Raw genomic sequence first — 26,843 nt, forward strand, 5'->3', positions numbered from 1 at the left:
GGATGGCTGTTGGAAAGCCGGTGATCACGATAGCCTGGGAGGGGATTCTCATCATCAGGAGAAGTATCTCTGTAGTAAAACCAAGTCTGGTTCCATTCCTTAGGATGGCTGTGCAGTTTGGCATGAGGGAATTCAACTTCCTTCCGCTTTTGAATAGAAACACCACCAAGTTCAGTATTGGGACCATTCACAAATTATGTGCGCCGGTTCAGATGAAAGAAGTCTCGGAACAGTTCAGCAGTCAGTTCTTCTTGTAAATACACTTCACAGAAGACCTGGAAGTTGCATAGATTGGATACCGAGTTGGGTCCGATATCTTGAGGATGGAGTTGGAAACTGGCAAGCACATCTCGGTAGAACTTTGACCCTGGCGGTTTGAAACCACGGCCTATGTGGTCGACAAAGACCACAACCTCACCCTGCCTCGGGGTTGGAGGATTTTTTGTTCCTGGAACTCGCCATCGAATTTCGGTTTTCTTAGGCAAGGTGCCAATGTTGACCATCCCGTTCAACTGTTCCTCGGTGACCCGGGAACGAGCCCAATTGCAAGCGGCAAACTGTTTGGCCATTGTGAAACAAAAGCTGGAAAAGAAATGCCGGTTTACAAATCATTCACGGTGGTATACAAGATGCAGTGGAATAAAGATATACAGGTATGTGAAATTGCGTAAACCGGAGATGAAGACAATAGTGAATGACAAGGGCATATCGAGGGCATACATGTGTTGTTAAACCGGACTATTACAATCAACATAAAGAAGGTTTGTTGGTTTACTAGGGGACTAATGGTATGAGATAGATTGTTTTTACAAAGGTAAGCCGCCTACGTAGTACAGAAGATATAGATCTAAGGAGAAAAGGGCTAAGTAAGGAAAAACAAGTTTCACGGGATCACATGGGAATTTTGGATCTACCGAAGACAGAAAGGCAAAAATATTTTGACCTAAAAAGGGTAGGACCCGAAACAGTTTATGAAGGACTAGATCAGTTTTTTGCGCATAAGGGTTTGTGGTGGTAATAGAAGATTAGCCACGGCAAGGGATACGTCAAGCGTGAAGTGTCCATCTATAGACTAAGGAGGAACAAGGAAGAACAGCCCTGAAGCACTGATGAACTTCAGAGAACTGTGAAGAACAGGGAAACCCTAATGAATCTAAGGAAGGAGGAAAGGACTTACTGCGGCCGCGGAAGCAGCGGAGGTGTGCTGCGGAACTCTGGTACAAACAGATTGATGCAACGGCCAATGGTGAGGCAGAGGCGAAGCTTGACGATGGTGGCGGCGCTCAGGTGCGGAGGTGTCGCGAGGAGGAAGAAGAAGCAAACGAGACAAGGGGAAAAATGATAAGGACCCTGGCCCTATTTATAAGGTGAAGCGATAAGGCGACAAGTGCGGGAATCGAGGAGCTCAAAAACAAATAGTTAATAATGGTGTCGCTTCGATGACTGGATATGCATTAATGAAGGTAATCTTCAGCTTCAACGGATAGATGACGTCAGGGCGGTCTATCATGATCCTGAAGTATGACGTCACGGCGGTTTACAAGATCAAGGTGAAGATGCAAGGGAGGAATTTTTCTAAGTATTGAAGATTGACATGAACAAGTTGAAACCAATCTGGGGCCTAATGTTGGGGATATTACTACTAGATGTAAACCAGCCAGGAATAGCTGGGTTAGCTTTACGAAGATTAGAAGCCCATGAAGATGTAAGAATGATGGCGCTTTATGAAGGCCCAAGGCCCAAAGGTGAGTTAAGGCCTGTAGATGTAAACTGACCTAATTATGTAACTTGCATTGTAAGATAGGAAGTGTAGAGACCGAATCGGACACGTTTATGATCCGGCTTCGGGACTCCGTAAACCGACGGGCGTCAACCTATGTATATAAAGGGACGACCCGGCAGCGGTTTAGAAGATAGACAACAACTCGAGAGCCAGACAAAGCGGATTCGCTCCCTGGCCTTCGAAACCCCAGCAATATCAATCACAACTAGACGTAGGCTTTTACCTTCACCGAAGGGGCTGAACTAGTATAAACTCCCCATGTCCCCTTGTCCGGTTTAACCCCTTTAAGCTAACCCATTGCGATGGCTCCACGACTAAGTCCTTTCACAAGGACATCTGCCATGACAAACCCACGACAAGACTCCTTATGAGATACTCACCGGTAACAAGCCCAACCTCAAGTACTTCCAGGTGTTCGGGTGTAAGTGTTTCATTCTCAAGAAAGGTGTTCGTTTGTCTAAATTTGAGGCTAGAGCTCATGAGGGCATATTTGTTGGTTATGCTACAAACTCTCATGCTTACCATGTCCTCAATAAGTCCACGGGACTTATTGAGGAGACGTGTAACATGGAGTTTGATGATAATAACGGCTCCCAAGTGGAGCAAAGTGGTACTTGTGATGTAGGTGATGAAATTCCTCCCCAAGCTATAAGAAGAATGGGTGTTGGTTTTATCCTACCCATTGAGGAACCCCTTGTAGCCGAAGGAGAAGGACAATGTTCTACTCAAGTGGAACCATCACCAACCCAAGACCCACACGCTTCCGAAGAACAATTTGAAGGCCCTCAAACTCATGAACAAGACCAAGGGAGAGATCAACCTCAAGATGGCGTTGAACCACCAAGTGATGCCCAAGGTCAAGTTCTTCCCTCCGAGCAAGTTCAAGATCAAGAACAAGCTCAAGATGACGCTCAAGATGATCAAGTAACCGCTCCTCATCTCTCTCTCGAGGAGGAATTGGAGCATCGCGCCGCCAAGATTGCATCCAGGCTATCTACCAAGGGTCATCTCATGACAAATGTGCTTGGAAGCATACGAAAGGGGGTAAGCACTCGTAGACAATTGGCAAACTATTGTGAACATCACGTGTTTGTCTCTTGTGTTGAACCCCAAAAGGTATATGAGGACTCGAAGATCCGGATTGGCTTAATGCCATGCATGAAGAACTCAACAACTTCGAGCACAACAAGGTGTGGATATTGGTGCCAAGGCCAACGGGAACCATAATGTCATTGGAACCAAGTGGATATTCAAGAACAATCAAGATGCTCATGGAATTATCATTCACAACAAGGCTCGTTTGGTAGCACAAGGCTACTCCCAAGTCGAAGGTATTGACCACGGTAAACCTTTGTTCCTGTTGCTCGCCTTGAATCCATTCGCATGTCGATTGCTATGCTTCTCATCATAACTTTAAGTTGCAACAAATGGATGTGAAGAGTGCTTTTCTTAGTGGTCCTATTAATGAGTTGGTATATGTCAAGCAACCCCCCGGGTTCGAGGATCCCTATTTTCCCGATCATGCATGTGTACCAACTCGATAAGGCACTCTATGGCCTTAAGCAAGCCCCACGTGCGTGGTATGACCACCTTATCGAGTTGTTGCAAGATCGCGGTTTTGAAATTGGGAAAATCGACCCCACTCTTTTTACTAAGAAGGTCAAAGGGGAGTTGTTTGTGTGCCAACTATATGTTGATGATATTATCTTTGGTTCCCCTAACAAAGCTTTCAATGAGGAATTTGCTGCACTCATGACCTCCAAGTTCAAGATGTCCATGATGGGAGAGTCGAAGTTCTTTCTCGGGTTCGAAGTCAAGCAACAAAGAGAAGGAACCTTCATCAACCAAGCCAAATACACTCAAGACATGCTCAAGAGATTCAAGCTAAGTGATGTCGAGCCGTCTTCTACTCCAATGCCCGTCAAATGCCAACTTGACATAGATCCCAATGGTAAAGCGGTGGATCAAAAGGTATATATATCGCTCCATGATTGGCTCCTTGCTTTACCTTTGTGCATCTAGACCAGATATCATGTCGAGTGTGGGAATTTGTGCATGGTTTCAAGCCGCACCTAAGGAAAGCCACTATGTGGCGGTCAAGCGAATCTTTCGATATTTGGCTCATACCCCAAACTTTGGCTTATGGTATCCAAGAGGGTCTAACTTCAACCTTGTGGGATATTCGGACTCCGGTTGGGCGGGAGACAAAGTGGATAGGAAGTCCACTTCCGGAGGGTGCCAATTTCTTGGTTGCTCTTTGGTGAGTTGGTCTTCCAAGAAGCAAGGTTGTGTGTCTCTCTCATCCACCGAAGCGGAGTATGTGGCTGCCGGTAGTTGTTGTGCACAACTTATTTGGATGAGGCAAACTTTAAAGGATTGCGGTGTCATTTGTGACAAAGTGCCTCTTTGGTGTGACAATGAAAGTGCCATCAAGATTTCTCTCAACCCGATGCAACACTTCAAGACGAAGCATATTGAGATCCGGTATCACTTCATACGGGATCATATTAGGCGAGGGAAGATCGAGCTCAACTATGTCAACACTCATGATAACCTTGCAGATATCTTCACTAAGCCTTTGGATGAAGCAAGATTTCACGAGTTAAGGCATGAGCTAAATATCATTGATTCAAGCAATGTTGCTTGAACCCTTGCACATCCCACCATACTCAACTTGTTTCTTATTTAGGTGTAGGCATGGACATAGGGGGAGTGTTGTTCTCTCAATGAACTCTCCCTCCCCCCATTATGCATAAATTGATCAACTCCTTCACATTAGCCTTTTGTGACGGTTCTTGTGCTTCAAAGACGAGTTTTGGTCATGGGCCCAAGGATAATTCATCGCGGTGCCATACCAATTGACTCAAACATAGGTGGCTCCGGCCACCTCTCTCTCCTTGGAGAGGTTGTGTCTCGCGGTTGGTGCTTGTTGTCTTTTTTCCTCCCTTCTTTGTGCCGAGCTTGTGTCTGAGTTGCCTCGTGTGTTACCTCTTTGGTGTGTCCGTTCGGTTGAAGATTGCATTGCAAAGGCCCTTTTCTTCTCTGTTTTGAAACTTGCATTTTCTTGGGCCCACGGTACTACCGCGGCTTGCCACGGTACTACCATAGGAGCTGCGCACGGTACTACCGCACCCAGCACGGCATTAATTTTTTATTGCCGCTGGAGGAGCGGTACTTCTGCTCGGGCGGTACTACTGCGATGACATGCGGTACTACCGAGCAGTCGCGAGCGCGTGGGGGTTAAGAGCGGCAGGGGGAGTTCCAACTCCCCCATACCCATCAACTCTTTTTTCCCACGTCGTCTCTCTTTCTCTCTCCTTCCCAAGAACGGTGCTGGAGAACCTCACCGGATCTCCGTCTCCGGCCACTCTCCTCGCATTCCGACCGGTGGGATCGTTCCCCACCACTTCCTCTTGCCATGGAACAAGATTTATCCCCAAATACCTCTCTCTTTGGTTCGTTCTTTCGTTTCTAGGTTTTTGGGGGAGATGCATGGTGTTCTTGAGATTTTAGGCCAAATCTTTGCAAGAGTAGGATGTAGGAGAGTAGTAATGCGCAGAATTGGTACTTGATATGTTGCCCCTTGGTAGAGTTGATCAACTGTAGTACCGCTCCGCTGTCACGGTTGTGCTCAGATCCGTTTGTTGTTCGGATCTGGCCCCGTGCGGTACTACCACACCACCCTTGCGGTACTACCACTCATACGGTACTACCGCTCCTCAGGAGCAGTACTACCGCACGAGGCACATCACTTAAATTTTACTTTCGCTCCTAGGCGCGGTACTACTGTGCCATCCTGGCGCGGTACTACCGTGACTAGGAGCGGTACTAAAATTTTAGTTCTGCGCATACATGCGATACTACCGTTGGTGTCAAATCTCTCAAGTGTCAATTACACACTGCTAGTTCTACTTGTTTCTCCTGTTTTGCTGTGGTCGTTGCATTGATCCTTCTCGCTTCTCTTGCGTGTTCTCTGTGTTTTTGTGTCATAGGTGGTGGCTCCGATGCTCCTGCACGCCATTCCAATCCCAGCCGTGACACGGGCTCCAAGCATTTGCGCAACTAAGATGAAGCTCCAGAGGGCTCCAATACCCCCCAACGCAGGACCAAGACCACCACCACCAAGAACAAGGAGCCTGCCATGGGCATGGATGATATACCACTTGTTGAGTTTGTCACTCGCGGGAAGATCAACCCCTATGTGAATTCCCGTGCAAACTTCAGAGGGAATGACTTGTTTTGGACTAAGCAGCAGAATCTTATCTATCTAGATGTGATCAAGGCCAAGCAGAACATCTATGTGGACGTGCACTGGATTGACATGAATCATATGAGGCAGGATAAGCATCATGCCTATTTTGGTGAGGCCTTGGATCTGGTGGAGCAGTTTGGCATTGAGGATGTGATCTCTTTCCACCTAGACTATGACCCTGAGATTGTGGCCCAGTTCTTTGCTTCGGTCCACTTCCATCCTGTTGAGGAACGGACCTTGACCTAGATGACCAATGGATAGCAGCTGACCGCTACATGGAAGGACTTCATGGATTTGCTTCAGGTTCCTGATGAGGGGCTCAACACGCCCGTTGGTGTATGCCCTCATGCCAATACCGAGTCAGCCAACAAGAACAAGTTTCAGTCCTACTATGTTGAGAAGTTGCTTCCCAGTGGCAAGAAGGCGTGGGGCTGAACCCGTTCCTTGAAATCATGTATCGCATCTTCCGCAACTCCCTCTTTCCACGCATTGGTGACAAGGACAAGGTGCACGCCTATCTTGTGGATATGATGCTCATTTGTGAAGAGGTGTGTCATACTCAGACACAACCACTTGATGTCTCACATATCATGTGGTGCGAGCTTCGGTTTGCGGTGTTCAACCGTAAGGTACCCATCTATGGACTTTGCCTGTTTCTGTTGATCTCGAAGACTTGGGAGAAGCTCTATCTCGATGATGAGTTTCTTGCCCCTGACTGGACTCGTCATGAGCCCATCAAGCTCTGTGTCAAGCCTCAGTGGGCCAACACTACTACCCGTGCTGAGGCAGCAGCTGCTCAGATGGTTGTGGATGCGGATGAGATTGAGGAGGAGGACGCTGATGAGGACAGCTATGCTGGCTACTCGCCTTCATCTTCTGAGCCTTCTTGGGCTAAGAAGCTGAAGAACAAGATGAAGGCTCTGTTCTGCATGAAGGCTAAGGGGAAGTACCAGTCTTATGTTGCTCAGAAGGAGAGTCACCGGTGCGACAAGAGGATCTTGAGGATGTTTGGCGAGGACGTTTCCAGTGGGTCTGGGAATCTCATCACCCCAGAGGCAGCTTGGATGGCAAAGCAGGGCTACAAGTGGACTGATTCTGAGGAGGAGAAGGAGGAGACCATTCCCATTGCCGAGACCGATGAGGAGCACGACGAGTGATCGTCTCAGCCTGAGCTACCACCTATGTCGTAGGCGTCCTCTCTGCCTTTTTGGTGTCCCGGTGCCAAAGGGGGAGAGAGTAGGATTTGCGTGTGCGTCATGTGTCGTGTTTCGTCTTGTTGCTTTGCTCTCGCTTCGTTCCGTTTGAACCTCGTTTGTTTTGGTTTGGTTTGTGCTTGTGAGTCCCCTCAATCATATGGTGTAAGACATATGCACTCTTGCATACCTTATTGAGCCTATGCTATCTTGTGTCATTTACTTTATACTCATAGTTTGTATCTTGCTTAGTGATAGGTTCATTTTTGTTGGATATGCCTTGTCTATAAAATATAGGGGGAGTGTTGATCCTAGCATGTGTGTCGTGTAGTCCAAAGCACTTCTCAAATATGCACACATCTAGGGGGAGCCCGTCTATATTTATAGATGGTGGGATTGTCGTTGTTTCTCTTTATATCCCTTTGTGCAAATCCCGTATTGTCATCAATCCACCAAAAAGGGGGAGATTGTAAGAGTATATTTATCCCTTAGTAGTTTTGGTGATTGATGATAGTGCTTTTGCGAACTAATTGTGTGCAATGAGCATTTCAGATATACCGTGTCTAAGCACAAGATGATTTGGTACCCCTCGGAGCTTATCGAAGATGGCGTTTCTCTACGTTTCTTTTCGGTGGTCTTGAGTCGTAGGAAAGCCGTACTATTAAGAGGGGGTCCGCGTTGGAAAGGTTTGGGTGGAATCAACATGTACACGTCTGCTCCTTTTTGCACCACCTTTCCTTTGTCTCTTTGGAGCATCCTCCATCTCTCCGTGTCTTTGCAAAATGAAGGACTCCTAGTGTTGCTGTTCTGGGGCACGCGGTAGTACTGCTCTTCAGAGCGGTAGTACCGCGGGGCCTTGCGGTAGTACCGGCCATTGGCGCAATAGTGCCGCTCCTTGGGAGCGGTAGTATTGTGGCCTCTGGCCAGGCTCAGCCGCTCGAGCGGTTGTAGGGGCGGATGTTATTTTTTACATCCGCGCCCTACGCGGTAGTACCGCCCCACGGGTACGGTAGTACCGTGAGCCCTGGCCTGGCACAGCAACATGAGCGGAAGTAGAGGCGGATGTAATTTTTTACATCCGCGCCCTACGCGGTAGTACCGCTCCAGGCATGCGGTACTACCATGTCAGATTTTTGCACAGATTCCAACGCAGCGGAAGTTGCCACGGATGTATTTTGATATGTCCATGCCTTCCCAAATCTGGACTATCCTTGCCTTGCGGTAGTACCGCAAGGGGGAGCGGTAGTACCGCGTCAGCGGTTCTATCGCCCTCTGCTTCATCGCATTAGGGCTGCTTTGGATTCTGTTGCATGGGCGGTAGTACCGCAATGACTTGCGGTAGTACCGTGTGCCCTAGCGGTAGTACCGCGCCTTCGGTGCGGTAGTACCGTGCTTCGCAGGCTGAGTTGGTGGATAACGGTTGGATTTGTTCTTCCACTATATAAGGGGAGTCTTCTTCTCCAAGTTGATTACCTCTTCTATCCCCAAGCTCCATTGTTGCTCCAAGCTTCATTTTCGCTCGATCTGTCTCCCTAGCCAATCAAACTTGTTGATTCTTTAGGGATTAGTTGACAAGACCCCGATCTACACTTCCACCAAGAGAAATTTGATTCCCCCACTAATCCCTTGCAGATCTTGTTACTCTTGAGTGTTTGAGCACCCTAGACGGTTGAGGTCACCGTGGAGCCATATTCCATTGTGGTGAAACTTCATGGTGTTGTTGGGAGACTCCAATTAAGTTGTGGAGATTGCCCCAACCTTGTTTGTAAAGGTCTGGTCGCCGCCTCCAATGGCACCAATAGTGGAATCACGACATCTCGCATTGTGTGAGGGCGTGAGGAGAATACGATGGCCCTAGTGGCTTCTTGGGGAGCATTGTGCCTCCACACCGCTCTAACGGAGACGTACTTCCTCTCAAAAGGAAGGAACTTCGGTAACACATCCTCGTCTTCACCGGCTCCACTCTTGGTTATCTCGTGCCTTTACTTGTGCAAGCTTATTTATGTTATATCCCTTGCTTGCTTGTGTGCTTGTTGTTGTTGCATCATATAGGTTGTTCACCTAGTTGCTTATCTAGACAACCTACTTTTATGCAAAGTTTAAATTGGTAAAGAAAAGTTAAAAATTGTTAGTTGGCTATTCAACCCCCCCTCTAGTCAACTATATCGATCCTTTCAACCGCAACGCAATTGTCTTTGACGGAGCAACACCATCGATAAGCCATGTAATTGGTAGGATAGATGACGAGGGACGGACGTGGAAACAAGCTGGGCTGCTTAAAGGACGCATAGCCTCTTTCCTAGGTTAGTTGACAATGTGGGCTCCAGGGAGAGGATAGGCTTATCTGTAACTTGCGTGGAGTTGGGTTCATGTAAATTGATCATGTAACACCAATGTGGAGGGGCTCTTTACCCCACTCCTCCTTTAATACATAATACGCACTCTCATGCGTATTCGAGAAAAAGGATGGGGAGGATGATATCTTGCTAGAGGTGGGCGGCGGAGATGCAAGACTGGTTGGACGCTTTGGAAAGGAAAGGGGATGCGTGGGAGAGGAAACGAGCCGCGAGGGGAGCTGACGGAAGGGAAATAGATTACTTCTACTGGAAGGATACATAGATATTTTCACTTGGGGAGGTGTTATCTGGGCCTGGTATTTTTCTATGGGAAACACTTCTCCTCATACGTCTAATTGTTTCCCATCCTCAGACCAATCCTATACCCTCAATTCGGTTTCCATCGCATGGCCGAGAAGCTCTCCCTCGCTTCCCACTCCCACACACCCATTAATCATGGAAGGAAGGTGCCAACTAACCCGTTAATCATGCACCCACGATTAGTGGGGAAATCAAAACAAATCCCCAATTGTTCGCTTCCCTGTCATTCTGGCCATGCCCATCTCCATCTCCATACTTCCACGACATGCACTACTCAGGGATTAAGCAGTGATTCAGCGTTCACATCAGCAAGAGGTGGTTGTAGCAGCTCGCATCCTCCGCAAAGGCAGCCGCTGTGACCACTCCGGCAAGCGGCAGATCCAATCTGATAAATTGCTATATGCGCTCCTCCACCGTTGCCTCCACCACCGGTTCAACGAGGCTGCACGTCGGTGACCTTCCTCGTGCCCCATTCCCATATCTCATGGCCACAATGCATGTCTCAGAAAGGCCAACAATCCTGCTGCACTATCTATTGATTTATCTTATTCTTGTCAATTTCATAGTTCAAAACTGTACGATGCAAACAATTGATACTCTTACCTGGATGCAGATTTGTCACCGTCTTACTTCCTCCACGACTCAGATGCTTCAGACTGTCAGGGAATACAACATCAAGGACGACATGGCAAATAAGATCGAGGGGCTTGGGCAGGGGCACCCCAGCTTCTACCCGCCCGCGTCGTGGATCCCGCCTTCAATCACGATGCCTAGGTCACATTTGAATTAGCGAAATTCTATGTATGGAAGCAAATTGACTTTACTTGGCAGTAGAACTTTCTCTCTCTTTGTAAACTAACCAAGAATTCGTATGAACCATGTGTAATCCTCTAGTCCATGGAGACAAAATATGTTTCTCTTTAATGGAAGCAAAACAACATTTTATTGCGAGCAATTCTCTAGTCCATGGAGACAAGATCGTGATGCTTCGAAACATGTGGAATATTTTTCTTTTCTGACAGAAGAAGGTTTGAAACAGTCGCCTTGTCGATGGAAGCAAGATCGTGATGCTTCCGGAATATGTGGATAGTTTTTTCCTTTTTAAGAGAAGAAGGTTCGAAGCAATTCTCTAGCCGACGGAAGCAAGATCGTGATGCTTCCGAAACATGTGGAATATTTTTCTTTTTTTGACAGAAGAAGGTTCAAAGCAGTCGTCTTGTCGATGGAAGCAAGATCGTGATCCTTCCGAAACATGTGGAATATTTTTCTTTTTTGACAGAAGAAGGTTCGAAGTAGTCGTCTTGTCGATGGAAGCAAGATCGTGATCCTTCTAAAACATATGGATTATTTTTCCTTTTTAACAGAAGAAGGTTCGAAGCAATTCTCTAGTCGATGGAAGCAAAATCGTGATGCTTATGAAACATGGGAAATAATTTTTCATTTTTGATGGAAGCATATTCGAAGCAATTCTCTATTACTACTAGCAAAAGAGCCCGTGCGTTGCAACGGGTTAGAGAAACCGCCAAAATTGAGTGAGCAAAAAAGAATAATTAGCAATTTTAAGAAGTAAAGACACCTTTATGACCAAAAGCCCAAAGAATACACTTGCTTTGTAAGTAAAAATTCGCTACCACTGCCCTTCTAATTTAGGCAACTAACACTAACTAATTAGACTGAGGGAAGAACATAATAATTAGTAACAGTAACTATTTAGACTGAGGGAAGAACATAATGCTGAGAAGTACAACATATCTCTACTGTAACGCTGCCTATGCAGTGAGTGAAAAAAAAGTCAGTCAATTACTCCACCTTTGCATCAGATATCAGAACCGGAGCAGTTGTGCAATTTCTTTTTATGTGAATCTGATGGAGCAATCACTTTTCTGAAATAAAGAATGATGTCACTGTATATCCAATGGCAGCAAGCATCTGACTAATGAGGGGAAAATAAATGCATACCAAAATATTTGATGGGTTAGAAAGCAGGAGCTGAATATACCTAGATTCGCCATCAATCAGATCTTCAATCAAATTTCCTATATAGTTGTCAGAAAGTAGGTGCTGACCAACTATACGTATGTAAAGAATTGGCATCATTGAGATCTTAAATCAAAATTTCTATAGTGAATCATACCCTGACAGTGCTGGTAAGGAAAGATTAATTAGAAAATTAACAAAATATTCAAAGGCAAGTCATAACAAAAACACAAAATGCCAAAGTCCACCACTATGTTGGATATTTATGTTTTTTTAGATCACTATTGCATAGTTTTAGAGCACGGTAACACTGGCTAACACCATACTTGTTGATAATTCGATCTATAACCCATGTTGATAGATGCATCAAGACGACACATTCTCGATGCATGGCGATCAACCAGTGAATACAATTGAGGAATGGACGCAAAAGAAGACCTGATCAGCTGAATAAAGTACTTGCATGTTAAAAAATAAAATTAACCAGAGGTAGATATATTCAGCTATCTTATCCTGAACAATTTGATAGATTTTATGTAGGCTTGGTGAAAAAACAATGAAGGGGGGCAGATGCACGCACTGCAGCTGCTCTCGACCCCGTCCTCTTCACCTCACCACCTTGTCCCAGGGCCTCCATCTGACGCACCCAGCCACCTTCGCCCTTTGTCTGCTTGTCTGCGTAGCCTGGCTTCGCTTCGCACAACTTCGCACTGACCAACTCCGCCTCCATGACACCCCACTTCCTGCACCACGGTTGTCACTCCAGCTTCCGCCTCCTCCCTAATGAAGCACCAACCATCACAAGGCACTTCAGAAATAGATATAGAATTCTAAATACCCCTTGTTCCTTGCAGAAAAGAGGCCATGGAAGTAACAGTGACATATTGCATTGGCTGAATAGTAAATTAACAGACTGAAACATGGCGTAATTAGATTTTTTGTATGCTTTTCAAATGGGAAAAGTGGCAATTTGGTTGTAGCCTCTATCAATTTTATGCCCTAGAAACTAAGAATACCTTTTCTTCAAGATGTAATCTAAGAGCTTGTAAACGTGGTCAAATTCATCCCTGCCGTCTTCTACTCCCCTCCCTGTAGTGTTTATATCGCTTATAAGAGAATGAGAAGACCACGATCTTTCTAGGCTCTGCATCTAAGAAGATCAAGCTTGTTGAACCCTATCTTTAAATTCTGCATCATCATCAAATTGTTGTTTGGATGCTTCATACTTCATAGAAAACCAGCAGGAATAACAAAATTAAAAGTGATCATTTGTTTGCTTAATCAGAAACTGCTGATTGTACGGCATACCTCAGGTGGAACAGTGGCTGCCATCGTTTAACGAAGTTGGTACAACGGCGAGATTGGGCGATCGGCTTTCCGACGGAGTTCGTAGAACGATGATATTGTACAATAGTCAGATTATATGCTTCCGTATAGGTGTGAGGCCTTTTTATGCAGCAAAGCATGGCGGTTCATATAGAGTCCATGTCCAGCACCGCTTGATAGCGTGCTTGAGCAAGACACAACAGAGACTTTCTGACTCGAGTTGACTTTTGCTCCGAGTTTCAGGAGGAGAACGAAGGCAGGACGGGGCAGGAGAGAAGCAGTAGTTTGGGCTCCATTTTCGCAGCGCCGCTGGACGTCGGGGCGGGAGGAGCGCCGCCGAAGGCCGGGTTAGTAGGTGGGAACGCCTCGCTGGCGTGGCCTCCACTCCCCCACGACCTCTTCCGAGAAGCTGCACATATCGGCCACGACCATGCTAAACGGGGTACGCCTCCGACCTAGCGCTGCTGGCGAGGTGATGCGCAGGGAGGAGACCAGCCAGGACAGGGGCTTGACCGCAGAGCAGAGCGCAGGGGCCCGTCGGAGGTTGGGGTGGGAGGTTGGGGTGCAAGAGCACTGCTGGCGGTCGGGTGGGAGGTGGGGGGCGCAGGAGCGCCTCCGGAGATCGTGGTGGGAGGAGCGGGGAGGGGTATTTGGGCCAGAGAGGTCAGGCAAATTAGTACCACCTCGTTTATATTACGATTTTATCTATACACATCGTAAAAGCGTATTATGACACGAGAAAAAAAGCGTATTATGACGATAAACCCAGTGAGTCAATCCGTGCTTTATTATTAGGGAAAGATAGTCGATGAGAGCAAGATTGTCATGTTTCTGAAACATAATATAGTGTTAGATAGGACAAATTTTTTCAAATAAATCGAAGCAGACATTCACCGCATAAGCAAATTCTCCAATTAATGCAAACATAATCGAATTACAAACAGAGGTGGAAGCACGTGCATCTGATGCAAATTTGGTGTTGGTTAAAAGTTTCGCTTCCTAACGAGCAACCTACCTAAAATCTGTAAGTTGCATCCTAATAAATCCAAGGTTGATTATCGCCAAATAATTACATGTAATTAGAGGCCCACTTAACGGCTGGCCCAATAAAGTGCATGATTTGTGGAAGCAGTTTATATAGGCTGGATTATGTACGCACGAGAAATTACTGCCCAAGCGGGGCAGCCAACGCATCAGATTAGATTAATCGTAGGGCTCGTGAGTGGTCTGATGGGAGGCTGGGCATCAGCAGTCTAATGCCTAGCGCTGCCCGTCTCTGGTGGACACGCCCAGCTGTACTGTAGCCCAGTGCATTCCCGGTGAGGAGAGTCGCGTGCAAATGCTTTTAGACTGAAGCAAAGGACACCGAAATAAGCTCCTCATGCCCTTCTCTCCGCCACCTCTTGGTTTCTCCGGCGTCTCGAGTCTCCCCCCGCCGCCAAGCGCCGCCGCCGCCGCCGCCGTCGACCTTCCAGTCTTGGTCCTCTCCACTTGCCCTCCACTACCGATAAGCATTTCCCTTGCCAAAAATCTCTCAAATGAGGACACGGAGCATGGCGTCCAAACCCGAACCAGTCCCCTCCACCCACGGGACGGCGGCTCGTGCCCCAGCGCGGGCCTCCGTGAGTGCCTCCACCCACGGGACGGCGGCTCGTGCCCCAGCGCCGGCCTCCGTGAGTGCCTCCACCCACGGGACGGTGGCTCGTGCCCCAGCGCCGGCCTCCGTGAGTGCCTCCACCCACGGGACGGCGGTTCGTGCCCCAGCGCCGGCCTCCGTGCGTGCTCCCACCTACTGTGCCACCGTGCAGAGATGCGTACGCTCGCACTTCCCCTCTTCCTTTCACTTCGCTTCCGTCCTGCTAAGCACTGGGCCTGACGTCTTCCCCTGCTTCTTTTCCTCTTTCGGTTAGGTTGCGCTCCTTGACTGGTGGCTGGTGAGGGGTCAAGGCGGCAAGATCCGTGTTGCCGGGTACATCGACAACGTCGAGAAGTGAGGCATTTCCCCCCTATCTTTCCCCCCTCCCCCCGCCGGATTTTTCGGAGGTTGCTTCCCTCGCTGTAATTTGTTTGCTATTGCGGTGCTACGCATGTAGATGGATGTTTACCCAAAAATTGTACTTACATCTCAGTCTGCTTGGATTTCCTATGCCTCAAGTTTGTTGCTGCGCTCAGGTTTCAGTAATATTAACATTGTTATCATGACCCAAAATCTATTGCTGCATCCTGCAATGCTGCAAATCTGGGCGTGAGTGTACAGTTTACATTCAGTCAACAGCTATGCTTTTGCTAAAGGAAATAGACTTAAAAAAAAAAACTAACAAAGTTTAAGTAGGAACAATACATCATTATGCACATAAATTATGAACAATATCATCAGCACTATGTGTAATTTTTAAATTTCTCTAGGATCTTAGTGGACATAAATTCGTACTGGTACTGGAAACTGGTTCCACCATGAGTAGACTGAAGAAAAGGTATATACATCATAAACCTTGTTGGCGCCATCTCCAACTTGATCTTTACCATAAGTAGTTCTTAAAGGTTTTCTGAAACCGACATATGTAAAAAATACGGGTGTACATGGTGGAAAATAGTTGATGGGAAACATAAGATTCTCAAGTACCTGGTTTAAGCAGCTCATTTGCTTATTTTGAAAATAAACACCTTACCACTGATGTAACTCCATTAAGTTGTGCTGATGATATGTTACATAGTGTTACATCAATGGGAGGATAAACTGTGAACATGATTATGTTTTTTTTAGAACATCGCTTCTCATTGTTTTGTGTTAAAAAATCATATTTCTAGTGCAGACAAAACCATAAACCTTGATTGTATTTCTGATCGTGTGTCAAAACACCACTTTAACTCATATGCTGGTTTATGTGACTGTATCTCCATGAATAGGAAATTTTGCCTCGTTGTATTATTTGTTGTATGCACCAGAACTGGTAGCATTCAAAATTTCTACAGTGTTACACCATCTGTTAGCTTGTTAATGAGCAGTTTTTCTCGACACCTCATAACATTAACATACTCATTTTGCTAACAGGAATCGAGCAGGTCGAGTAATCAGTTCTGGTTCCATTACGGTGCGGCATGCTGATGGTACTCTTGAGACTGCAGATAACAAAATTGTATTAACTAGGGGTCCATTAAATATCGAACAGATGCATTGCAATGGATTTTCTCGTGAGGTTTGCTTTCTTTCTTCATACATCAGTTTGTTCTAGATTTTTTGTTACCAAGATGATTGTTCGTAGTTTTTCATACTTAAATAGTTCCCCTTGTCCGTCTTGTTTATCCCTGTGAATTTCATTTTTGGATGGTACCTTAACATATGGTCAAGCTTTTATCATCTAACCACATTAAATTTATGCAGGTTTCAGAACAGTTCAGGCTTGGTTTTCCTATTCAATGGGAGAAATATGCTAATTCTAACATGAAACAGGTGAATGAACACACACTATCTCCAGCAAAATCAACTGAATATTGTGTAGAGAAGTTCTTGCGCAGCAGCTTTGCCAATTCAATGGAACATACTTTGACAGAGTTTGATTTCAGAACATCCAAAGAGTCTACTGGTAATACAGATGGACCTGGGCTTCCAAACTATGTAAAACCAAGAATTCAGGAACCTTCTGGCAATAGTGGTGGTTATGATATCTCAGTGAGCAACATGGCTGCATCTGAGGGATTATGTAATGATAGGATGGGTATGCCTGATGAATCTTTTGAAGATCCTGGACCTGGAGAAACATGTAATGGTCAAGCATCTAGAGCAGATAATTCACATGAAGATATAGAGACAGATGCAAGTGGGCAGAGGATTGTTACTCACTCCATGGACTCTACTTTAGTTAATAATGATATATATAAAATAGAAGAAGAACATGGATCTTCCAAGTTGGGCAACAGCTCAGTGTGTCCCGGAACAGAACATGTGTTAGAAGCACTAAACCAAGGGGCGAGTCCAGAGAATGGAAGTGTTCAGTGTTCAAGAAGACTACGGAGCGGCAAAGTGTGCGGAATGTCTAATGGTGCGTCATTGAAGAGGCGGTACTCCAAGAGGAAGACAATGCAGCACGAAACATTGTGTATGAAGGTGATACCAACTGAAGAGACAACACCCCCTGCCGGTCCGACTTGTCACAAAAAGGTAGGTTGAATTTCGCACCTTGGAAGAAAACACAATGAGAAACAGTTAACTTAATAATGAAAATCAATTACGACAGGGTTCCAGTTTTGACCACATGATACATGCTACATTCTGGGATTAATTCTCTTCTAAACAAACCATCATGTAGCATTCTAATCATATCATGTTACAGTAACCATACATTGTTTCTAGATATGAAATGTTCTGTCATATTTCACCTTTGCTCCTGATGATTACAATGCTGCCACACTATAGTTGAGTGGCATGCCAGCTGTAGAACTCTTAACATTTTTACTAATAACCTCTAACTATCATATGATGATTTGATAGTGATAGTCGTGTAATTATGCCCCTTCTTTCTTTGATGTTCTCTAGCAATCATGTGTTGTTCAAGATCTTTTACTTTGTATGTACCTTTGCTAAATTGTGTAAACTTGTAACTATGTAGGGTGGCTCAGTTGCTCAAATCACTGCTTTGGATAAGCTTCAATCACATGATTCGGGTCGTAAAGGTTACTTAAATAATTTGCATTAATTTCATCAACTTTTTATCTCTCGGCTATTACTTGGTGGCAGTGACATCACAAAGGCTTGCTACTAGTTATTAGCAATCATCGACGCGCAATGCATGCTTTACACAATATATATAGCACGAAAGTGAAGCCACCTCCAAATTTTAGAAAGCAAGTCTTAAAACAATGTCATAGTTGAGTGTTAATGCTTTTGTATGGTAAAAACATTAAGTGTTGCAAAACCTCCTTAACTCCCTGTATGCACATCATATTTTGTTGTCCCAGGTAATGAATGTCGTTAAAAGATCATGCTTCAGTCCAGATAAGTGGGCATCGATCTTTTTGTACTCTAAACCAAAAAAGTTGTATCCACTGCCCTGGTACTATGTAAACATAGTGATTGCGAAACTGCAGTAGCCAAATAACGATAGTTTGTTTGTTGAATAAATGTAATCCGTCTTAAAAGTTCAAGCTCAAGCCATCTAAAACTTGGTTATACAACTTCTGATGATGATTAGTACCATACCAAATAGATGGAAACTGAGAAAAAAAACTAAGATAATAACCTTATATGGGAGGACAGCATGCTTGGCTAATCACACAGTACCAGTTGCTTGCTTGTCCACAAATCCATCTAGGTACAAATTGTGTTCTCCTCGTCTTAGCAGACATTGTTCGTCAAAAGAAAAGCTGTACTGCCAACCATGATTAGTGCCACAAATTCCTGAACCACTTTAGAGATACATATTCGATTTGAGTTAAAGATGAACGGTCCAGATCGTATGGATCCCACGACCTCGTGTTTTAGATAGTACTCCCTCCGTAAATTAATATAAGAGCGTTTAGATTACTACTTTAGTTATCTAAACGTTCTTATATTAGTTTATAGAGGGAGTAGTATAGATTCGATTTTAGCTAAATGCTTTTCTCTTAGAACCGGTAATCAGTTCCTGCAAAACATGTGTTCAATTCAATTTCTTTACCGCACGTAAACACTGGTTCGGCGACATTATATTACCAAGGGCTGCTTGCATTTACTGCAACAAATATTGAAAGCTTGTGGTGCGTTACCAATGACCGTTCATGTGGTATAACTGTTCACAGGAAGCGGAAGACCTAGAAAGAAGGCGAGGAGGTAACATTCGGCACGGTGCGGTGAAAATCGGAGCAACATTTTGTGCTCAAATCACGATATGGACATCTCATCAAACGCAGCACAACTCTTGCATGTGTGTTCGAATCAGTTGTGCTGTTATGTGACGGGTTAGAGTTATGCTAGTGTTGTAGGATGAGGAACATGCTACTGTTGTGCTGTTGTGCAATGGGCTGGCACATCAGTTCTTTTGCAGGCCAACTATCCATATATATATATATGTATGTATGTATGTATGTATGTATGTCTCTATATCTGGAGGCTAAGTACAACTCTTGCATGTAGTAGTGTAACTAGGAAGAAGGGGCGCTTGTGATGGTATTTGTTTCAAACCAATCTGCATCTCCTGATCTGAGACACGCTCTGCATGTTTAGCGACAATTTTAGAGGTATGGTCCTGATGCTTATTTATCTTTCTGGGATTCCATCATCTACACAAATTGAGTAACAGAAACCCCACAAAAAAAAAGAGTAACAGAAAACCTGTTAGACCCACCCCACATAAGGTAATTGAAGCAGTTTGACTCGATTTGAAGTGAAAAGGTCTTTTGTTCCTGTAGATTTGTCCCCAAAAAATCATTTTTAAAATATATGTTGTCCCAATTTTTAAAAATATGGTCGTCCCTAATTCTGAGTTTACCTGAACACTCAAGTATTGTCCGTAGCGGTGGAATCAAGATTATGCATATCTAGCTGTAGAAAATCATACAAAAGGCCTCACACGATGCAACTGAGCCGGAGCGTCATCGCTTGGCATAGAGTGATAAATTTCTTAAAATATATTGCCCACCTGCCTCTATCAGTTTGACTTTTGGATAAGTTGACTGTAGCATGAATTCAATATATACTTAGTACATGAGTCGCTCATTCAGTGATGAGAACAACAGATAACAAAACAAAACTCCGATAGAACAGCAACATATACATATATATACAACAACTTTAAACAAGTAAAGTTTAAGAAATTAAGTCTCATGACCAAGTTGCAGTTCTCACAACGGAAGCAGAAATGTACCTTGGACATGTAATTTGAACAAATGTCTTGAGAAGGCTAAAGAAAAGCATATGGCGTCCATAACCCTTTGGCGACCACTGTCTGGGATAACCATAGTCAATGTCGTCCTTTATCACTGGAGACCACCTCCTCCAAATGCTGCCATGGTGGGTGGGAGACCGATCATGCACCGATGCACAACTTCGCATTATTGACTTCTTGTGTTGAACATAATAATATTCATATTCTTCGGTTTGACCTGAAAGCACGAACCGCGGATTCAAAAGCATGTCTTCCTTCACGTTAGTGCAGGTTTCCGCGACACTTCTCATCAGCTGCCGCGTACCCATGCCTGACGCTGCAGCCTGCTAGTTGAGCAAACATGAACGGTTCAAGTGTCGTAAGTATGGGATCAACAGGCCATCAACTCCAACTGACCCCCCCGCGTGTGAGACCGGCAGCGCGGCGTGGTGGAAATTTAAGCGCAGAGAACACGAACGAGTCTTGCACGATTTCTCTCTCCTTCACGTTTGCATCACGCCAAGAGAACAGTCTCACAGACTATACTTGAGTTTGCATGTTTGCTTGATGCATCTATATAAACGAGCTCAAGCTCCAAATCCAACTTAGCCGCGGCCTAAAGCACAAGAAGCGCACTTGAAGCTCCGGAGGCAGCCCGAGCTCTTTCTCTTCTCAGCTGAAGCTGTCCGCCTCTGCCGTGCGCGAGATACCACGTCGGGACGACAATGGCGGCCGCGACGGCGAACGTGGCAGTGCTGCTCCTGTTGGTCATCCATGTCCTCGGCGTCGTCGTCGGCGCAGCGAGGCCATTGGAGAGAGATCACGGGTGGACCGGGAACGGGATCGAAATGGTGACGGAGATGCTCAGCGCCGCTAAGTCACGGTCCAGCACCCGCACGCACTGCTGCTGACGTGCATGCACAAGTTACTCCTGTAAAACTGTTCTTTGGTTCAATATATATAGGTGGATCACAGGTCAAAAGAAAAGGATGGATCAAACCTTGAAAATGGAAACATGATCGAGCTTCTGCTCTTCTTGTATTTCTATCGTGATTTGTGGAATGTATAGTTAAGTTATCCCTTTTGTAATATTAAAACCAGAAGTGTGAATATAGCACTTGATAGAGCTAATTACATCACTTGATGCTTGAACTTGACACAAATATTCACTTTGGTGCCCGCTGTCGCGAAATACAGATAACTGGTTTTATAACTTAGCACACACGTCTAAATATGGTGTTAATCTGGTCCGTACACGCAAAATGCAATGACATGACATCATATTTCAATTGACGTGCCAGCATGGCATAGGACCCACATGCAACAATAAAACATGATAGCTTGTGTAGTATACGTCTCTATGACCGATGGGTCTCACCTCGAACAGGCAACCTCAAGATAGCATTTTGATGTCTAGTAAGATTACAAGGCTTAGATTTTTTTTGACCATAAAAGGCTTAATTTGTTGTAGACGAAGTGGGGTTTAAATGGTCTACGGTCTACCCCGTTTGCACATGATTGTTTTTATTTTTATTTTTGAGAAACTATACTAAGTGCCCAAATTATAATGATAGTAATAAAAAGAAAGTTCATATGTTTGCGTGTTATAAATATATATAATACATACAGATAAAATAACTTATATAGAAAATATTCAAGTAATTTTTTAAAAATGTTCATATAATTAAAATAGTGTTTCTAGAATATAAAGTTTTTTTAATTACTTAGAATAATACACATATTTTAAAATGTGATTCCTAAATATTACTTACTTATACAACAATTTGAATAATTACACGCACATTTTTTTAGGTCCCAAGGACATTCAATCTAATACAAAACAAATGTCGATCTCAGTATGGTTTGTGTTGGCGTTGCAAACTGGATTCTCTATGATGTAAACTACGCTTATGTTGTTGCATAAATCAAAACTATCATCCCTGGCCTCTGCATCAAGCGATGCACACAATATTAAACAACAATAATAGCATACCGGTAATGTATAGGATAGGAATTTTTTCATTGAGTCTAAGTTATTTTATATTTTCTTTAAAATATGAAGGATTGATTTCTATCCTACATAGGAATATGAACCCATTCCTACAAACTGGAGGGCTCCAAAAGATTTTTTTTTCTTTGAAAATTCTATCCTATAGAATTCCTACAAAAATCCTACGAACAAAGAAGGCCTAACTGAGGGAGTATCGAACTTGGCACAATGAAGCTAAGAATAGTAAGGTAAATGGCCCTAGTCTGTTAGAAAACATGAATTTATATGAGTTATTGTTGATTCTTGATGCACTGAATTCTTGTAATTGATGGAATTATGTGTTTTGTCAAACTGTCGTCCTTTTATTTTTCCTGACTTGATGCGTATTGAATTGAGTGTAGCAAGTAGCAAGAGCACCATCTTACATTATGTTTAAACCTGAAACATGCTCTATTTTTATGCAAACAATCAGCAACTATCACCCAGGAGAAATACATGTACAAGAAACTTTGTCGGCCTATGATCATTCATCCCCTTATTCAATTGTATAACAGTAAAAGCACCGAGTTCATCGAGTCGTCAATTATTACAAGGTGTATGTACCGGCAGTAGTATGCATCAGATGTGAAAGTTTGACAGTAGCATATGAATCAAGCAATGAACAAATCAGTTGCCAAATCCACGTCAACCTCCACAATAGCATCCGTCAAAAGATATTAAACAGTGGTGGGTGTTCAACATTTTAGCAGTGGTTTGGAAGGTTGCAACAACAACATCATCTTTTCTTTTTTCTTGTTTTGACAAAAGAGCAACATTGGGCTGTTTTCAGTGGCGGAGCTATGTTGAGGCCAGGGGGCCAGTGCCCCCCCCCCCCCCCCCCCCCCCCCCCCCCCAACCTTAGATCAATTCCTGGAGATTTTTTAAGGAGGGCTTAGAGTAGATATTTTTTTAGCATTTGGCCCCCCAAACATTGATGATTTATGTTTCGCCTCCCATGATTTCGGCTAGCTCCGACGCTGGCTGTTTTCATTAATGTAGATAAAGCAAGTTCAATGGTTATAAAGTTGTAGCCTTTCCTAAGAGAAAACTAATAGTTGGCAGAGAAGTTAGGTGTCATAGCAGCAGCAACAAGTAGAGGCAAAGATAACACCTGCTCAGTTCAAGGGGGGGGGGGGGATTTTCAGCAGCATTTTCTTGTTTGTGAATATATGTAAAAAAAGTAGGAATTCAGAATCACAAGGAATGGCATAAGCACAAGTTATAGTATGCCCTGGTTGAGTTATATTGCATCATGCATCACGGAACACCACAAATCAAAGAAATTTGTTTATTTCTGAATTGTTCATTCACAACAAGCTACATTCACTAGTCTTTGAATTCACAAGCTACAATCTGCAATGGATAAGCTCACAAGCGACAATTTGCAAGTACTAGAAACGTTAAACAGGAACAATAAAATCCATAGACATGGTCCTTGTTTACTTTGCAACGGGCTGTGCTCGTTTCCCACACAAGTCTCTTGCAGCATGCGGTCGAGGAGTCGATTGATACAGGGATTCACAAACCATCCCGGATGCACTAGATACAACGCCATATTTACAATACTAAGTATCACTAGATCTATCATGAATTATATTTTTTATGTTATATTTATCTAGTATTTTAAATGTTCATATTATTTAAAAAAAAATCTCAAACTTTACAAAGTTTTTTTAAACAATTTTTCTTAATAGTTTCTCATAGATGGATATTTTGCTCATGTCCCATGTATACCTGGCCCAGCCGGCCCGGTCTTGCATGCGGGCCAGGGCTGGACCTGAGTTTTGAGCGTGAAGCACATGGGCCAGGCCTGGGCTTGGCTTTTTTTGCGTTTTAGGGAAGAGGCCCGAGGCTCGGCGGGCTTTTTCATTGTCGGGCCGAAACCGAGTCTAGGTTTTCTGCCTTGGGCTTTGTTAGGCCTGGCCTGAAGCCCGGCCTGGCCCGACGGATGGCTAGGTATAGTCCCATGATATGACACCTCAAAAAATAAGTCCCATGATATGCGACTCGGTCCCCCATCGTGGTTACATCTTGCATGAGATGGTTGATGAGGTAACCGTCATGCATTTGCGAAGAGAGCTTACATGTGTACTGCTCAGTGCTGACCACTTGACTTTGGACGAATGATGAGTTGACATTTATTATTGGGAAATGTTTCCCTCCGGTCCGCCGGCTGAAGCGACGCGCCGGTCGCCTCTGTCGCTAACGCACGTGCCTTTGTGGCCCACATGCAGGAGCGGGCCGCATAAGGACGTGTCCCACTATACACCACACGGACCTTATCCCCTTTCTTCTCCATCGATTTCTTCTCCACCGAAACAGAAATAGCTCCCATGCTCTTCTCCACACACCACGGCAAAAACTCCATGGATCCCCACCTCTTCCCATCTCCTTTTAATCCTGCCTCATGTGCCGTCTGCTCCTCGCGCAGGCCGTCGAGCTAATTTTTGCCAGCGGGAGCGCCGTTCCCTATTTCTCACTGCTTTTCTTGTGTGCAGGGACGCGCGGAGCGGTCACCGCCTGTGCTATGAACCGGCGACGTCTTGCTACTACGAGCGGTGACCGACGAGGTGCGGGACGACCAGCGGCGACGCGAGGTGCGGCGGTGCTCCAACCGCATGCACGCAAAGCTGGAACCGGCGTTCCGAGGTGCTACAACCGGCATGCGGCCATGCTACAATCAACGCGCGGCGGCGACGACCACTACTGGCGATTTGCTACAACCGCGGTGTCGACAGTTGCAACCGGTGACAAGAAATGCTACAACCGGCCATCCATTTGCTGGAACCGGTATCAGTTTTTGCTGCCGTCGGCCACCGATTTGCTGGAACCAGATGCGTACTCATCGTCAACGTGCGATATTTGCTGGAACCAGTGTATGTTTTTGCTGGAACTAGCTTTTCCTTTTGCTACAATCTTTTTTTGTTTGCTACAATAGAACCAATTCGAGTCTCCCTTCAGAGTTATTTTGCTGGAACCAACGTTTTTTTTGCTGGAACTAGCAATTTTTTTTGCTACAATCAACCACCGAAGTTTTCTTTGTTGAGGTTAATTTTGCTGGAACCGGTGTGTTTTTTGCTGGAACCTTATAATGAATTTGCTTCAAACCGGCCACTGAGGATTTTGTTAGTTTTTGCTGGACACCGACTACCGCGGCGAGCCGGAGGTGGACCGCGGCGAACCGGAGGCGGGGCTACGCTAGGGATGCTGCAACCATGGCACCCGTGAGCTGGATCTGGTTGTTTTTAGAGCTTCATCCTTAATGAATCGCCTCTGGAATCAATCGCGGCCGTTATGCAATTCCGGCGGCCAAGGGGCGGGACCTCGTGGGAGCTCGCGGGGAACGGCCACAACGGCGATGAGGATGGGTGGTGGTGGTGTGCCCGAGGATGGGCGGGACCTCGTCTTGTTTTTCTGTCGAGCAGTGCTAGGAAGAAGACGACACAGATGGGTCAAATCCAACAGCTACGCATGATTTGATCGGGTGGCTGTGCGTCGACCGGCCCAAATTTGGGCCGGTGCACCGGCGCCTAGCACTACCCTTTATTATTTTGACCTCTGAAAGAATAGAGAATGGAATTCAAACGCGCATTCTATTACCTTAACTGAAAGTTCCAAGGTCCAACAAGCTAGGAAGAACGATTCAAGTAACTGAAGTGCACGTATTGAGCAGGCCACCGATTCAGACCAAAATCCCCCGCGTAGGGGAGAAAAAACAAATATTACCACCAGGAAATTCTTCCTTCCTCGCGTTTGAATCCTGCAGAACAGGTCAGAAACTTGGCGCCAAAGGTCATGCATGCTCCTCCAAGCGAGAACACAGGCCTTGAAACCTTGCAAACGGCATGAACACTGCCGAAACAGTGCGTGCGACTCTGAACCCCAGCGATGCCTATATAAGCAAGCTCACCCATGGCATGATTTCTCCAAATCAACCGAAGCCCATCTGGTTTAGCGCCAGAACTGCTGACATTTGAAATACTACGAGACAAGTCTCTCTCCGTCTCTCTCTGGGATACACAGCGATGACGATGGCGAGGATTGCGGAGGTGATGTTGCTGCTCATGTTCTTGATGCTGATCTTCAGCGTCCACCTCGCTTCGGCTGCGAGGCTGTTGGAGGGTGAAGGATGGAGGGAGGGCGGGATCGGGACGGTGACACGGTAGCTCGGCGGCATCAAGCAGTCAGGGTCTAGCCCCCCGACGCACTGCTGCTAGTTTCACCATGCATTCATTCCATAGCGGCTAAGCTAGCAACTCTGACGACTTCGTTCGTTCATTCATCATTTTGGAGAGCATGATACAGACCACCAGTGTTTGATTCATGCTGATCTATTCATTGCTTCTTTGATTATATTGTCCTTTTTCCCTCTTTCTTTGGGATAACAGTGAAGGTGTAAATTATGATACCATTTAGCAGTATATATGATTTTTTTGGTTTAGTCGGTTACTTGGATACATTTGTCTTTGGCTCTCTGCATATTAGCTTGTGTTCTTCGGGACTCAGTTAAAACAAATCACAAAATTCAACACAATAATAACAGTATTCACAGAGGCAGCGTCATGTTGGAGGTTGCGCTACTAGTTTCAACTTTCAAGACTCGAGCTTTTTCATGGCTTGTATGAAAATTATTTGGATCGAAGAAATATTATGGGCTCATTTGTTCACGGCATTTCAGAAACACGGGAATGTGAAAGATGCAAGGTTCGAATGTCATGCACTCCTGAATCCTATAGTATTCAGAAACTAGAGGCAGTATCATCAAGCCCTTTTGGCACGCCACGGGA

At 45.1% G+C, this 26,843-nt stretch overlaps 1 protein-coding gene and 1 long non-coding RNA gene across 2 annotated transcripts; both read left to right on the plus strand.

Annotated features, from left to right (window-relative positions):
* Positions 1–9,909: 9,909 nt before the first annotated feature.
* On the plus strand, positions 9,910–10,840 carry LOC123185402 (uncharacterized). Its single transcript, XR_006493371.1, has 2 exons — positions 9,910–10,333; positions 10,499–10,840. It is a non-coding gene; the product is annotated as an uncharacterized lncRNA (long non-coding RNA).
* Positions 10,841–14,472: 3,632 nt separating this feature from the next.
* Positions 14,473–19,333, plus strand: LOC123188983 (uncharacterized). The gene is made up of 6 exons (XM_044601296.1): positions 14,473–15,002; positions 15,099–15,178; positions 16,241–16,385; positions 16,571–17,347; positions 17,796–17,859; positions 18,964–19,333. The coding sequence occupies exons 1-6, from the start codon at positions 14,727–14,729 to the stop codon at positions 18,996–18,998; spliced, it is 1,377 nt and encodes a 458-aa protein (XP_044457231.1). The 5' UTR covers positions 14,473–14,726; the 3' UTR covers positions 18,999–19,333.
* The last annotated feature ends 7,510 nt before the right edge of the window (positions 19,334–26,843 follow it).

This window comes from Triticum aestivum, chromosome 2A (assembly GCF_018294505.1).
Source record: "Triticum aestivum cultivar Chinese Spring chromosome 2A, IWGSC CS RefSeq v2.1, whole genome shotgun sequence".
NCBI classification, from domain to species: Eukaryota; Viridiplantae; Streptophyta; class Magnoliopsida; order Poales; family Poaceae; genus Triticum; species Triticum aestivum.